The following is a 15,772-nucleotide window of genomic DNA, read 5'->3' as shown; positions in this document are numbered from 1 at the left end:
CTAAATTTCTCTTCTAATTAGGTGAATGATCCTCGTTGAAGATCAAATTCACTCTAATTAGGGGTAAACTATCAAGAAAACTATCAAATCGAATTCCTTATTAGCTTCCCTTGGACGACACTCGTACTTATCACTATACGTTTTAAGTGGAGTTCTTATAAATTTTATTGCATAAGCCAAATTCCACAACGACAAGGGCTAAAAATTGCATAATTTCTACCCCTATTTTTGGCTTATCACATATCAAACATGTGATATCTCAATTCCTAGAGATATGTGTTCAATTGTTAAAGTGAGGGGATCTGTCACTTTGATCCAAAATCTGAAATTAATTGCAAGAGAATATTAAAACTAAAAATATAACTGATCATATTACTTAGTGCAGAAACAACTTTCACAATCACTTGGTTCTTCTAATGAGTTTATTTAAGCTTTTTTATATGCCTAGCATCTAGATGTTTCCACCCGACTTCAGAGTGTCAGATGTCCTTTTCAAAGCCTGGAACTAAGCTGGCAGAGATTTGAGAGGATTTCTCACCATCTAGTCTCATTGGAAATAATGCTCATGAAGTAAGAGCAAGAGATGAAGGGGGAACAATCAACAATGACTTGCATAGGTATCAAATGAGGAAGCCCACCTCTATTATATTAGATATATTAGATGGGTAAATTTTGATAAAAATCTCCCTCCTCGGGAACAATCAAGAAAGCCCCTGAACTTAAAGTATGTCCACCAATGTCCAAAAACCTTATGTTGTGACCTTCTAATCCCACATATAGTGTTCGCCCGTCCCGATGCCAGTATCGGATGCCGGTATCGGGACGAATGCTGAACCGGATACTGGAAATGAATTTTTCGGTATCCGTTTTTTCTGATATCTGGATACCGGATATCGGGACAGATGACGGTACCGGATATCGGATGCGGATATCGGTTTTCGATATCCGCATCGAATTATTTATCTCTCTCTCTTTCACTCGTTCAGTCTCTCTCCCTCTCCCTCTCCCTCTCTCTCTCTCTCTCGTTCTCGCTCTATCCCTCTCCCTCTCTCTCTCTCATTCTCGCTCTATCCCTCTCCCTCTCTCTCTCTCTCGTTCTCGCTCTATCCCTCTCCCTCTCTCTCTTGTTCTCGCTCTATCCCTCTCCCTCTCTCTCTCTATCATTCTCTCTCTAGCTTTTCATGCCTCGCTCTCTAAAAATATGAGAAGCACATGAAACCATGTTTCTCTCTCCTAAATTATAGTCGGCTGACATTTCATATTTCGCAGGGGTAACATTCGCAAGGGGGCACTAGAAGAAATTATTATTTAGTCATACAACTAAGTTATTATATACAGGTTACTTTTTTTATTTGTTCCATATGGGATAAAGGGATTCTGGTTTTGTGTTAAACTTGAAATCCTCTTATCCCATATGGAAAGATAAAAAAAAATTGTTACTATTTATTCGAATGCGTACAGTAATAATTAAATTAATATACACTTATAACACTCTTAAAATAACGATTATAGGCATAGCTATTATTTTAATATTTAATATATATCGACCTCATTTAATATATACTAATAAAAGTTTCTAAAATCTCCCATGTGGGATAATTGGATCCAGAGTTTACATTAACTGTGAATCCTGTTATCCCATATGGAAGAAAAAAAGAAAAATGCACACTATATAATAACGGGCATTGAATACATATCAAAATCTACTAATGTGTTTTAAACTATCTAATATAATGTCAGATGGATGAATATTTTATCGGTCGGTATCGGATATCGGTTATCCGATATCCGGATATCGGAAAACCGATATCCGGTATCCGATACCGTCTTCATCCTCACCCCCCAATATCCGGTACCGATATCCGTCTAACCCCTGATAGACGGATATCGCCCGATATCCGATATCCGATATCCGGAACCGTCCCATTTTTTTCCGGATATCGGATATCGGTTGTCTGATACCGGATATCGGGACGACGAACACTACCCACATATACATCTAGTTAATAATTTTAATGGACTCATAACCTTAATTGCAAAAACCTTAGTAATTAACTATAGCACATATATATTGAATAATCATGGATAAATTTAAGCCAATTCATTGGTTAAGTCATCTGCCTCTAGGTGCCAAGCTACACCTCTTGCCCTAGAAGATACACTTGAGTATGTTAACTCTCTCACGGAACCTTGCTATCATTAGTCATTGTATATGAATACACCCTCATCTTCATGACACTCATAAGAGAACTGAAGGTATGGTTGACTATTAGACCCTAATCGATCATCTCAATTGGTGTTGACACAATTGGGAAATCATTGGAGAACTACTTTGCTTCTATTTTACTACCTTGGGTAATGACTGTGTCATGTCATCTTCCTAGATTTTTCTCCTCCTATACTGAGGATAAAAGATTCTATCATGACCACTCGATCATCATGAACTTCTTTCTGCACTTGAATTACAATGGTTTGGAATTCCATGACTATGAACTTGTAAGTCATAGTCAAAGTATAAACAACGTTCTAAAAGATGTCTTTGGTGTCTCAGGTTTATGGACAACTTAAATCATCGTGATAAGAATCAACCTAATTGACAGTTAAGTATAATAATATTCAAATATTCACACTAATCAATTTCCTAAACTCTGACCCTAAAGAACACACGATGATGTTGGACGTCGTCGATGGCGTCGTCCGACAGGGAAATTCACTATGTGAATGTAACTACGTGATGCGATGTATCCTAGGAGAGAATACATGCAGGCACCAACTCGTGGTGATTCGCCGACCTCTAAGCTCCGAAGCAGGGGTCCAGTGATGGTGACGGTGACCTTATAACCCTTGTCGGAGCGACGACAACAACTACGGCACCGAACGGAACACTTCCATAGGGGCTCGCACGTAACGGACGGGCTCGGCCTGTACCTACGAGACGTTCAACTTCGTAGTTTATTGATAATTTCCCTAACCTACTCTAGCCCGAGTGCGGTGGAGTGTAGTCGAAAGATATACTGAAAGAAGTAATGTAACTGACGAGCAAGGGGATCGGCGTACCTCGTCGGTGTCGATGTTCATTGTGTCATCCTTGTTGATGCACAGACGATGCGGATAGATGCGGTGGAGACGTCCCGGAGAGGATCGGCAAGGCTCGACTGGCGACAAATCAGCGCCAGAGTGGGAGTAGGAGTTTGGAGGCAAGGACGAGTAGAAAGATGCATATAGCGGAGAGGCGTATCATGTGGTCGACCAAATTTCGTCGGGATTAAAGGGGTGGTGCGCCATGATGGGTCGATTGAGTGGGCTGATGTTGTGGATCCGTTCAGCCTTGGAGCTTGTTGCGCGAGCTTTGTCGACGGTCAACACAGGATTACAATCACCGTACTGGTAGCCCACATCAGCAGTCCCTCACCACGACCAAACAATAGCGTTGTCCGCCCCAGGAGCAACCTTCGCATTACTGTGACCACTATCATGTGGCGGCAATGTGGAGGTGCATTGACTGAATATCCAGTCGGCGCGGCTCGTTCGTGGCGTCCAGCATTTCAGGTGGAAGCGGCAAGTTTGCAAGCGCACTGGGGTAGGGTCACAACGGCGTCGAACAACCAGATGGGAACTTTCCCCCCTTCTGTCAAAACGGAGATTGAAAGTTGGGTGAATTCGTGTGGCTATCCATTGTGGAATGAGTGTCGGGGATGGGCGTCCACTGGGCAGTAACAGTTCCGTCCAGAAGTTGTAGAGTTTCCCGTCGAACCTGACACAGATTTGGGCAGATATTGGCGTTTGCGGCGACATGTGCTGATAGACAACACGTTGAGGAATCTCCCGTGAGCGTTAGAATCTGTAGGCGTAGCTTCGCAAGATCATTCGTAATGGATGATTCAGGCGTCAAGATTTCCCAAGGGGAACGATGACAAGGGCGGCTCAGCATCGGCGAAAATATTTACGGTGTAGTAGCCTGATCTGGACATTGAAGTAGAAGGATTCCACTTCCCTCTCTTTCTCGTCCTCTTTTCTTCCCTTCCCCCTCTTCTTCTTCCCCGTCTTCTTCTTCTCCCTCTTCTTCTCTCTTGTGAGACCTGGTTTTAGCAAGATAACTGCTACAAACAATAAGCCAGATCTGACTGAACGTGGGGATCATCATGGCCTTATATAGGGCCATTATGGGTCCCTTACAAAGAGTCCAACAAGGGGCCCAATAAAGACCCCATTTTACAACATAAATAAGAAAACTAAGAGATAAAATGATACAAAATTAAAATGATACGAACACGTCACGATGAGTTGGAACACTCGTCGTGACAAACACAAGACATAAATTAAACCAACAAAAACATATAAAGAAAACACAAAGATACAGCACGGACATGCTCTACCCGGGGTATTTAAACCCGGGCATCTTCACAGACGCTTTGGCGTGCCAGTTGGGCTGGACACTGACTGGCGGCGATGCTGAGGACGGCGATGACGGCTCTGTAGATGACTCGTTGGCGTCGTCTGGACGCGCTCCATCACACGATTTCTATCCCTGATGTCTTGACACTAATGGCTACAAGATAGGTCATACTCATCTTATGAGTGGGATTAAACAATGCTATTCTATTTGGATATTTTGATGTCTATCTAGAGTATCCTTCAAATATGAATATTATGAACACATGTTTAAAGTGTAGTGATCTTTGTGTTATGATATCATCGTAATTCACTCAATCATTGCATGTATTCAAGGACTTCATTATAAACATCACATAACAATATAATGAATAAATACTAATTCAAGGAACATAAATGAGATATGGTAAAGTGATAATATTGTAGGTTACATAATATCCATCACAAAGTGTGTGCCTAATGGATCATATGTGGCCACCAAGCCAAACCACACCACCATGTTTTTATTTAAGTTCAATGAATAAAATATTTCGTTCATTATGATTCTAGTGTGATGTTTTTGATGAAGTCCATGAATACATGCAATGACTATAGTGAATTATGAAGATATCATAATATATTGATCACTAGTCTTTAAACATGTATTATAAATTTTCCTATTCGGTTGATAGTCAAGATGGGCATCGAATTATCCAAATAGAATAGCACTAATTGATCTTACCTATATGATAACTATAGATGATCCTGTGGTTATTATTATGGCAACAATAATGACATATAGTAGGTGTTGTTTGGAGAAAGAGTTCACTAAATTAATTTGATGAATCTCTGAATGGTATTATACCTAAATGTCAATTAGGTACATTCATGTCGTGGTTGTATAAGTGATCCATTAACATTAGGGTTCGTCCAACCGATATCCTTCTGTCATCCGGTATCGGATAACCGATATCCGATATCCAAGAAAAAATGGGACGGTGCCAGATATCGGATATCAGATATTGGACGATATCCGTCTTTGAGGGGTAGACGGATATGGATACCGGAAACCGTAGGTAGAGGGACGTGATGGATACCGGATGCCGGATATTGGTTTTCGATGTCCGGATATCGGTACGGGTATTGACTGAAAAAAAATTAAGCTATTTATCTCATTCATTGGTTTATTTAAATCTAAGGACTTACCTTTTGATATGTTTTCAACCTCGATTGATATATACAGTGTAATATATATTTTTTCTTCCATATGGGATAACAGGATTCGCAGTTTACGTTAAAATTTGAATCATGTTATCCCATATGGAAGATATATAAAATCGTGCGCTGTGTATATTATACAAGGCATATATATTAAATGAATTAATATTATATCAATAGATTTTCTTTGTATTATAATCAGCTTATATATAATATATATTTATGATATTAATACTTCGTCTATTAAATACAAGCCAAAATTTCTTTTATCTTCCATATGGGATAAAGTATTCAAAGTTTCTTAATCTCGGAATCTTGTTGTTATCCCATATGGAAGAAAAAAAAGTTCGACTTGTATATATTACAGCACCAATAAACAAATTAAAAGCTCTAAATACCCTCTACTGCAAGTTGATTTGCCTAATCGCTCTTTAATAATGAATGAAATATATTTTTATAAAATATATCAGTGTTGGATATCGAAAACTGATATCCACACGATATTCGATATCGTCATCCTTCCCCCTAAGACGGAGATCGGTATCGGATATCGGCACTGTAGCAACAGATATCCGATACCGATATCCGATATTTGGATATCAAAATGAACAAATACCATAAATTGCCTTTCCGGTATCTGATACAACATCCGTTCCAATACCATCATCCGGTACCGGTATCGGGACGGGCGAACACTAATTAACATGAGACACCGATGACATCTTGTGGACGGACAACTACATTTTGACTATGACTTACGAGTCTCTACAATAGGATTTAAACAAGTCATACCTCAGATGTAGTAAGAAGCTCACGAAGATGACTGAATGGTCAAGGGGGAATCATCCGGCATCGGTATAAGAGGAGATTGACTCAAGGAAGATGATGTAGAATATCCCTAGCCAAGATAGTGACGATATTGGAGAAGGTGTTCTCCAATGATCCTGTTATGTATCAGTACTAATCGAATGATGGATTAGGGTTTGACGATAAACCATACCTTAAGTTGTTCGAAAGACTCGTGCGGTAGATTGAGTATATATATATATGATAACTGATGATGGAAAATTTTCCATGAGAAAGTTCGAACACTACTTGGTATCATATAGAGCACAAGGTGTAGCTTGGCACCCCATGGGCTGAAAACTTAACCTATCAATTGGGTTAAATCGATCCTTAATTGATCTATGTGTTGCCATGGTTGATTCATAAGGTTGACCAATAGTTGTTATTGGGCTGCTAAAGTTATTAACTAGAATGATACATGAGCATAGAGGGTCACACGACCAAGATCATAAGGGCATTGATAAATATATTTTACTTAATGGGTTTTTGAGAAAACCTTAAGTAAAATATAAGTAGGGAAGGAGCACTCGTTTTAATCACCCATGCCATCCAGAATTTGGAGCCCCCTTTTCTTCACACTGATCTCTTCTCCACTCAACCATGGAGAGTGTCTTCATGGTCGGAAGATCTTCACAATTTTCAAGGAGAGTTAAAGAAGAAATGGAAATCCAAATGCAACGTGATTGCATGGATACTTCTAGAGGCTTGGGATGTGAACGGCTTCAGAACAATCTCAAAGTGAGTGAGTCAAGCATGGAACAAGTTTCCCCTAAGGTACATCTGATGTATTGATTTTAAAGCTCTATTGGGAATCGAAATCACTTCTGTATTCATGGAGAACCATGCATATTGGGATAATGAGTATTATAGAAGCAATATGCAAATAATTTTTTATCAGGATAATACTTATTGTTATCATTACTACGAGCAGAAAAGGCTTCTTTTTGCGTAGGAACCAGAATAATTTTCAACTGAATACTGACCCTTCTATTGATTATTTTTTCAAGAAAATGTAGAAAAAATATGAAAAGATGGAACAAAAGCAAGCTCAACTACTAGGAATATTACATTAATGTAACAAGGAGATGGGGAAAATGAGAGAGAGAGAGAGATGAAAATGGATCTCACATCCATAAATTGCATCATTTCTCAACTCAATCCCCAATTAATCCTATAAACATGCATTCATTTAATACCAAAAACCTTATATGAAAACCTTCATGCAAACATCCATGTAGTTTCTAAATTCAGAAGTGGAAATATTTATAATAGTGAAAGAATAATTGATAACAAACATAAAAAATAGAAGAGCAAAAGGTAACCGAACCTAATCTCTATGATTATAAGCATTCTTATCCATTTCTTGATGCCTTTAAATATATAAAAAGAAATCGATTATGCATCACGAACATCTCTTGGATATTTTCAAGCAGGTCATATTAAGATTCATTTGATTAAATCAATACAACATATTCCTTCTTATATTTAAGCAATCATTCACCACACTCACTTATTTAATTCATTTGTAACAATATATAACTATTTCAAATTCCTATATTTAACTATCATCCTTCTCTTCTTCCAGTTTTTCTAATTAACAGAATCTTTATTCTCATCCCTTAATCACTATATAGAGAGACATTAACCCCCAACTATATATTCTATGTGGAGTTGATGCTTGCTCATCATTAACTTGTCAAATTATTATCTAAGACAAATGTCAATGAAAAAATAATTTCACTAAACTTGATGGTATCACCTAATGGGCCAAGTGATGCTTTTCAAATGTAAGAATGGACCCAAACAAGATTTCAAATGATCAAATAACTATGCTAGCCAAAACTGGATCGAAAATCTAATGATGCAATGGATTAATTTATATATGAAAGTGGTGAATGGATAAGGGAGGTAAAAATAGAACTATACCTTGAAATTTCTGATGGCGCACGCCATCGAGGATCGTCATCGACGTCATCCGCGCCATGCGCCCGCGACGTTGAAGACAGGGTGATCTTGCTCCGGTTATCCTTTCCCAATTTCCGTCTATCTTTCTCTCGTGTTTTTGCTTTTACCTCGTTCTCGTTCGTCCCGTTTCGTCGTGTTTTATCGCGCTCGCGACGCTCGTCTGTTTGTGTTTTACCGTCAAGGGAGAGCGGTCTTTCTCTACCCCTCTTCCCCTTGCCCGTCCTTCTTTCCCTCTCTTTTCCCCCCCTTAATTTCCCTTTTTGTTCATGAGTTTCCTTTTATTTGTAATGGGGGGAGCCCACTTATAAGGGCTCCCCAAAGGACCTTTTGTAGCCCACTTAGGGCCCATCCCTTCCCCTTTATAAGGGAAGAGAGAGCGCCTTAAGAAAACCAGACCAGAAGTTTTCAAAGAGGCATTTCATCGAGCATCTTCTGTGTCTCCTTCCTCGTTCAGAGAAGAAAAGAAAGAGAAGGAAGAAGAGGAGAGAAGAAGAAGAGAGGAACCGGGAGGGAAGAGAACGGTCCGTATCGGCCCCGCTGGACGCCGTTATTCTGCACGAAGCCGCGCCGCCACCGGCTGACGTTGCGCCGTCCTCGCGCGCCTACCCGCGCACAGGTCCCCACCCGTCCACTGCTGCCGGCGCCAACCGACCTCGCGCGCTGCTGCCGCGCGCACGAGGCCGGGAGTCAACCTGCGGCAGCCGCGCCGCCTCGCGCGTCTAGCCGCCGCCTCCTTCGCCAACCAGCGCCCCAGCCCTCCGTCGCGAGCGCTGACGCCGCTAAGGGGCCTGCGATCACCCAACGGGTCTCCCGCCGACGCCCACCACCCACCAGCGCCGCCGCGCCGCCGCGGCGCCCACGCCGAACACCCGTGGCCGATCAACCCTACGAGAAGGACGACCCGATCCGGCCCGATCAGCCGATCAATCCGATCGAGCAGATCCGACCCGACCGGTCATTCGCCCAGCCGGATTGACAACCATAGTCCGATCGCTTGGTTCGTTCGGTCAAACCGACCGATCCGACCCGGTCAAGTGAGTCGACCGCCCAATCCGAACGTTCAACTCAACCAGGTCAGATTGGCCAAGCCGGCCGGTAGACTTGACCGTCCTGGGACTTAGCTCGCCCGTTTCGGCCCGTGGAAATTCTCTGATCGAGCCTCCGCTGTCAGCTCATCCTCCTCGACAACCGACCTTTACGAGAAGCTCTGGCACCATCTGTTGCACGTCGAGCTGCCGTGATCTCTCCGGCGCTCTTCATCGAACCCGCTCCGACTGCCAACCGTTGACGAATCACCGTACTACGAGCCACGCCATTGAGGTACGCCGTACCGCGCTCGGGCTTGGTAGGTGAGTGAGGTTAAATGAGAGAAAACTACGATTTTGAGTGTCTTACCGGCACGGACGAGTACCTCCGTTATGTGCGAGCCCGACGGATTGATTCCGTTCGGTTGAAAACTTCCTCGTCGCTCCGATGAGGTTCGAGAGGCCCCCGTCGCCGTCACCCGACGACTCCTATCCAAGCTTGGAGCTTCGGCGCCTCCCTCGAGTCGGAGCCTACACATACGACACGTAGGGCATTCATATTCACGTAATTACATACCCCTTAGGGTACCGTCGGACAACGACACCGCCATATTCCGATACAGTCATCATTTATCGGCACCGAACCATCATATTTGGTGTCGACCCGACAACCTTATAGATGCCGTCCTGCATCATTTCAGCCCAATAATATATCTGAATTTTTAGGTATCCTTCTTTTGAATTTAGAGCAATTTGAGCCCTCCAATTTCTTGCTCATCGATTTGTATTGCAGATTGCCAATACAACATCAGATTCTAGGAAGGCATGGACAGGAAACAGTCATCAAGAATATTTAAACAAGAAAACAGAATAAGGTTTTGAAAAACAATATCAGCCTTAAAATGTTTCAATAAATCTTAATATATATTTACAAATTTATTTCATTCATTAAATTAATGTCAAAAAATTATGTTAAATTACTATAAAAGCAAGGAAAACATAATTATGATCATTTTAATGAGGACAGGCACATAAAATCCATGAAAAATACTTGTCGAATAACACTTTATTTGTGATTATTACTCATTATACGAGTGGGAGTAGATAGTGCAATTCTATTAGATACTTTGATGTCTTTCTAGAGTATCCTTCGAACATGAATACATACTTAAAGAGTAGAGATCTTTGTATCTTGGTCTCATCATAATTTACTAAGTCAGATCATGTATTCATGGACTTCATCATAAGCATCACACATGCATTATGATGGATATATTGCATTAATAAACAATGAAGTAGATATGAAATGTGTTATTGACTTGCAAGTCACATATATATCTATTATAATGCATGATGTAGGGATGATTTTGGGACAGTGTCAAAGGATATATCGAAGTCACATGTAAGGGATTAGTGTGGGCTACAAGGCAATCACATTCCTACATATTTTTTATATCCACCTAAATAGACATTTTCTATTAGTATTATCATGTTATATTATTATTAATCATTGAATACATGTAATACCCTAGTCTAAATATTCATATTCCAAGGTAACCTAAGAAGGACATCAAATATCTTGATAAAATAGCACAATATAGTCTAACGCATATGACGAGTATAACTAATCTTGTGGACATTTGTGTGGAGCCATGAATGATATATTAATTTGTGCTATTTAGAAAAATATTTAACTAAACTGATCCAAATGAATCCTTCATTGGTAATACACCTAACTATCCATGAGGTATTCATATCATTGGAGTGTACGTGGTGCTTAGACTTGAGATCATCGGAGTGTACGTGGTGTAAAATCACATTTTGACTATGTCCCTATGAATGCCTAAGGGATTCCAAAACATCCCATCTTGGATGCATAAACAAGCTACAAAGTACTTGCGTGGACAAGATGATAGTGTCCACAATGTGTAAAAGAGGATATGAACTCGAGGAAGATTACATTGTAAAATCCATTGGGATGATTTGGGAAATATTAATCAAGATGATGACCTCCATACATAAATGCGTAATAGAATGACCAATTATGGCTTTGATAGGCAATTCTAGGAGCATTTCCTTTGTATCTTCTAGATCATGATGTGTAGCTCTACACCCATGGGGTGTCAACTTGATGAATTTACTAGGTAAGCTTGATCCACGATTAATTATTCTATATGTTAGTTATATTTAATTAATTATAATTAATAAAACATTATTAGGATTATTGAGTTATTATCTAGCTAGTATGTAGGCCTAGAAGACGCCCACAAAATACTCATGGGACGTTGGAAGATATACTTAAACATTGTGGTTTTAGTAATTTTTGCGTTAAATATATATGGGAGAAATACCCATTATGTATTTCAGGCATACAATAAGTCATTGGGCATCTATTTAAATGTTTAATTCAATGGTGGCATTGATTGAGAAGCAAAGGGTGAGACTCAATGGTCGAGGACCATGTGGATACATCCTAACGTTGGATATTTGAATAGATCGAAGAGACCAAATCAAAGAATCATCAGATCCCAGATTCAATTCGAAACAAGGCAATTAGATCCACATCAGTAGAAATTAACACCATCAAAATAAAACTAAGGGATCAATCAACTCTAATAAGTACAAGAGTTTGATTAGATACCTAAGGTGGTTAAACCATACTTGACAATAGTTTGTTTATTATGTTGGATTTTTTAGCATATATATGGGATATCCATCATTCATACATATGTCTTCTATCAAGAGTGTATTGAGGTCTTTAATTGGTATATCTGTCTCCAAGATAATGATAATGATGTCACAAGTGATGATGATGATAGGAAGCGTACACATAGCATCTTTTTTTCATTGGTTCCATTTCAATTTTTGGGCTTTCGTAGAAATAGAAAATTGTAGTGTTCTCCTCACATGAACCAGATTATGAAAAAGTTACTATAGGTTCCAACAATAAGATTTTGTGTGCTCAATTCATCATTGAACTGAAAGGAGAGGATATCAAGCTAATGAATATTTCGGTGAACAATATATCTGCAATTTCTGTCGCAAATAGTTCAGTGTGATACATCCACAAAAGGTTGTCAAGCTAATCCAAGCACATTGATACGAGATATCACTGTATCAAGCAAAACATGGAAGAGTACATCGACGAAAGCTAGACATTGTAGTTTGCGATGAGTGCCGAGGGATTAAGGGGGAGCCCACGGTTGGGTGACTTACCATTCATTTAATTAGGTTGACTGATTGAATGAATGATTCAATCCATGACTCTATGAATAGCCAGATTATGCAAAATATATGGATTATCTTTTTATGTTTATGTTGTTAATAAGTTTTATATTTTAAAAGGCCCTAATGGTCTCAGTTGACAGATATCACTTTTATGTTGAAAAAGTCATTAAATCTTTATGGACTGGGGTTTTGCAATTTTCATGCAAGGGTTAGGGTTGGCAGACGTCATCCATCACGTCACGCGTCACTGTGATGGCATCGTGAAGAATGACGTGACGGTGACAGTGACGGATGACGACCTGGTCGTGACAGTGACGTGACGGTGAAGGGGGGCATTGGAGGGGGGACGTGACTAGACGCCCGTCACAGATAACGGCCGGATTTTTTAAGACTCTTTAAAAATCACAAAAAACTGTAAAAACCTTTAGATTTAAACTTTCCGACGGCTGAGATTGTGCCACGTGGCGTCATTAGATCGATTTCTAGGCATCTTTCAGAAAAGTACTGCATTGATTTGCGCGCACAAAAGGACGCCACTTAAAAATAATTGGAGATATACCCCTGTGATTCTCTCTCCTCCAAAGGGTTGTTCTTCCCGTCACACGTGGCGGTGATGCTGCCCGGAGACAGGGACGTGACGGGACGTGGCAACGGGGGATGCGTGACATGCTGTGACCTATTTTTCCAAAATCCGTGGACGTGTGACAGGACGGAATATCCGTCACGTCACTCTCTGTCACTGATCGTCATCCGTCCCGTCACGTCCCTGACGAGCCGTTCCCTGGCCCAGGGTTGCCCTTAGTCATCTCCGTCTTTTAGCCTTAAACCAGCTGGAGAGGATTATAATAATTAAAATAAGTGTATAAATTGTACTTTGAGAGGGGTAGTAGTATGAAGTTTTCTGCTTAGGCGAAAACATGGCAGCCAAAGCCCTGGCAGCTCGGCCGGTTGCCACTCTGATCGGTCGCCTCTTCGCCGGCGCTCATCCTCTGACCAGGCTCGGCGGGGTTGATGTTCCTCCTCAGATCACGGGTCACTCTTCGGGTTCGCCATTTCCTTCTAAATTCCAGGTTGCTACGATGCCGGCTGACGAGGAGGCAGCTGCCGTGAAAAATCTGTTTTCTTCTGGGGAGATCTGCTTTCCCTGTGGCCTTCCTTCCCTGCGATTCTTCTTGGAGGAAGGTACGTTCTTTTAATGGCAGCATTTCATCATCTTTGAGGAAGTTTCCGCTGTCCATGGCTTCCGTGTTACTCGCTGTTAGTGATTTCTTCAGCTTTGTTTTGGGCATTTAGAGTCGGATTTCTTTAGTTGATTTATGGGTATTGGTATTTTTTGTGGTGTTTATTATTGATGTGAAGTTATGTATTGTGTTAGCTGTTTTCACCGTAAATATAAGATGTTGATTGTGTCTGTGGACAAAGTGGCGTTTCTTGATTCTTTTTTTTCTCCTAATTACCTTTTCTTCTGAAGGGATCTTCTGAAATTCCTCCCGTCACCGTCTTCTTGGGCTGATAATCGCAACACAATATCTACTTAATTAATTTATGCCTTTCTTCCGGCTGGACATTAAAATTTTCGCTTGAAGAATGCAATTAGTACTCGACCAGAAAGTAGGTTGATCACTTAGTTTCACCTCCATCTCCCCCGTGTAGAATGGATAAGATAACTCTAATGCAATTAGTTTATCAGCTAGTTCTAATTAGTAAGTAATCTTTCCTAGATTTTCCCTATCATCTTTGCATCAATTTTCTGGATTTGCTTTTAAGAAAGGTTTCTGGCACAGCAATGAACAATTCCGCGCAGCATTTTCAGCTTTTACATCTTTCATATAAACTCGACTGAGCCTAAACTTAATGGTCTGAGATGAAAAGTGTTTTCTTTCGGTTCCATTTGCCGAAAAATTATCTTCAAAATCTGATTTTGAAGAAGATGCAGTTTTTCTAAATATTACTACGTGTTATCTATTTCAGAAGAGAACACTTCAGATGACTTAATTCTCCTGCTTCCTAAGCGAACTTACCAGCCAAGTCATGTGAAGCGCAAACGAACCCATGGATTCTTTGCACGGTTTTTCTCCCGCTCTCTCTCTTTCTTCTGTGTCTTGGCCCACTTTCCCTCGTTCAAGACGAATGATCTTATTCGTTTATTTCATCTGTGGCCAGCAAGGAGACGAAGGGTGGAAGGAAGGTCATTGCGCGAAGAGTTGCTAAAGGCCGTCAGAGAATCGCAGTCTGAGAAGTCTTTGCCGACGGATTTGCCCCACTGACCTCTGGTAAACTTTTGGGTTTTCTTAGGACCTTTGAACACAAACACTCCCACTCACCCTTTCTCAACTCTTCATATTTCCTCTCTTGCTCTATCTCTCTATTTCCGCGGAAAAGTTTCAAGAAAATGTGGAATTGAGTATTTGAATGTTTGAAATCAAAGCTTAGCTCTGTACAATGAAGAAAATTTAGGACCAAACTGCTCACGGTTAGTTATGGGTGAAGGCGATAAAAATAAAACAGGATATGTTCCAGAAGTTGCAGTCCACTATGGATGACATTTATGGATGCCATTTTTCTGAAAGAATACGTCGTAGTTAGTTTAAATATATTACACGAAGACAGCAAATATATCTTGCCTGCTACATGTTATTATGGTAACAAATGCTCTACATTCTGCCTTGTGTCTCTATTCTGCTTGTAGTTTACTAAAAAATCCCTGCTTTTGTTGTTGCTTGTGCACATAACTTCTCTCGAAACAAAATAGTAGTACAAGGAAGTATAATTTATACTAGGTTCAAAGCCCTAGATCCCCCTTCCCCCTTCAATTGGATTGTTTTTCATTATCTTCTATCATGGCTTGAAGTCTGCCATCAAACACCCAAAAGTAGCTGTGATGGAGAAGGTGAGGCTAGTTCAATTATCAGTGTGGTATATCAAAGAAGCAATTTCTGAAATCCATCAAATAAAATCTATTAAAAAATGATGGTAAAGAGTACGAGTCTTTTCTTTTTTCACTCAATCTTGACCCACTGAATAATGATGAATATTCAAAAAATTTATTGTGTTGCCACTCATCTCAAGATATGTGATTGCCTTATAGTTGATACTGTGACTCGGACTTACACACCTCA

The 15,772-nt window shown here is 40.4% G+C and overlaps 1 protein-coding gene across 2 annotated transcripts; it reads left to right on the top strand.

Moving 5' to 3' along the window:
• Positions 1 to 13,532: 13,532 nt before the first annotated feature.
• LOC144703697 (Ribosomal protein L34) lies at positions 13,533 to 15,105 on the top strand. 2 transcript variants are annotated; one of them, XM_078575928.1, is made up of 3 exons: positions 13,537 to 13,835; positions 14,625 to 14,721; positions 14,817 to 15,105. In XM_078575928.1, the coding sequence occupies exons 1-3, from the start codon at positions 13,571 to 13,573 to the stop codon at positions 14,887 to 14,889; spliced, it is 435 nt and encodes a 144-aa protein (XP_078432054.1). In that variant the 5' UTR covers positions 13,537 to 13,570; the 3' UTR covers positions 14,890 to 15,105. The 2 variants fall into 2 exon arrangements, with proteins under 2 accessions (XP_078432055.1, XP_078432054.1); XM_078575929.1 differs by lacking the exon at positions 14,625 to 14,721 and having other exon boundaries at positions 13,533 to 13,835.
• The last annotated feature ends 667 nt before the right edge of the window (positions 15,106 to 15,772 follow it).

Source organism: Wolffia australiana, chromosome 5 (genome assembly GCF_029677425.1).
Source record: "Wolffia australiana isolate 7733 chromosome 5, ASM2967742v1".
Taxonomy (NCBI): Eukaryota; Viridiplantae; Streptophyta; class Magnoliopsida; order Alismatales; family Araceae; genus Wolffia; species Wolffia australiana.
The sequence above is the reverse complement of the archived record's forward strand: the minus strand, read 5'-3'. Positions and strand labels throughout refer to the sequence as shown.

Bases quoted from the DNA above. Each gene is read 5' to 3' on its own strand.
- LOC144703697 (XM_078575928.1), top strand. From the start codon at position 13,571: ATGGCAGCCAAAGCCCTGGCAGCTCGGCCGGTTGCCACTCTGATCGGT. The intron at 13,836-14,624 runs GTACGTTCTTTT...TATCTATTTCAG, and splicing joins GCGATTCTTCTTGGAGGAAG to AAGAGAACACTTCAGATGAC. The intron at 14,722-14,816 runs GTTTTTCTCCCG...ATCTGTGGCCAG, and splicing joins ACCCATGGATTCTTTGCACG to CAAGGAGACGAAGGGTGGAA.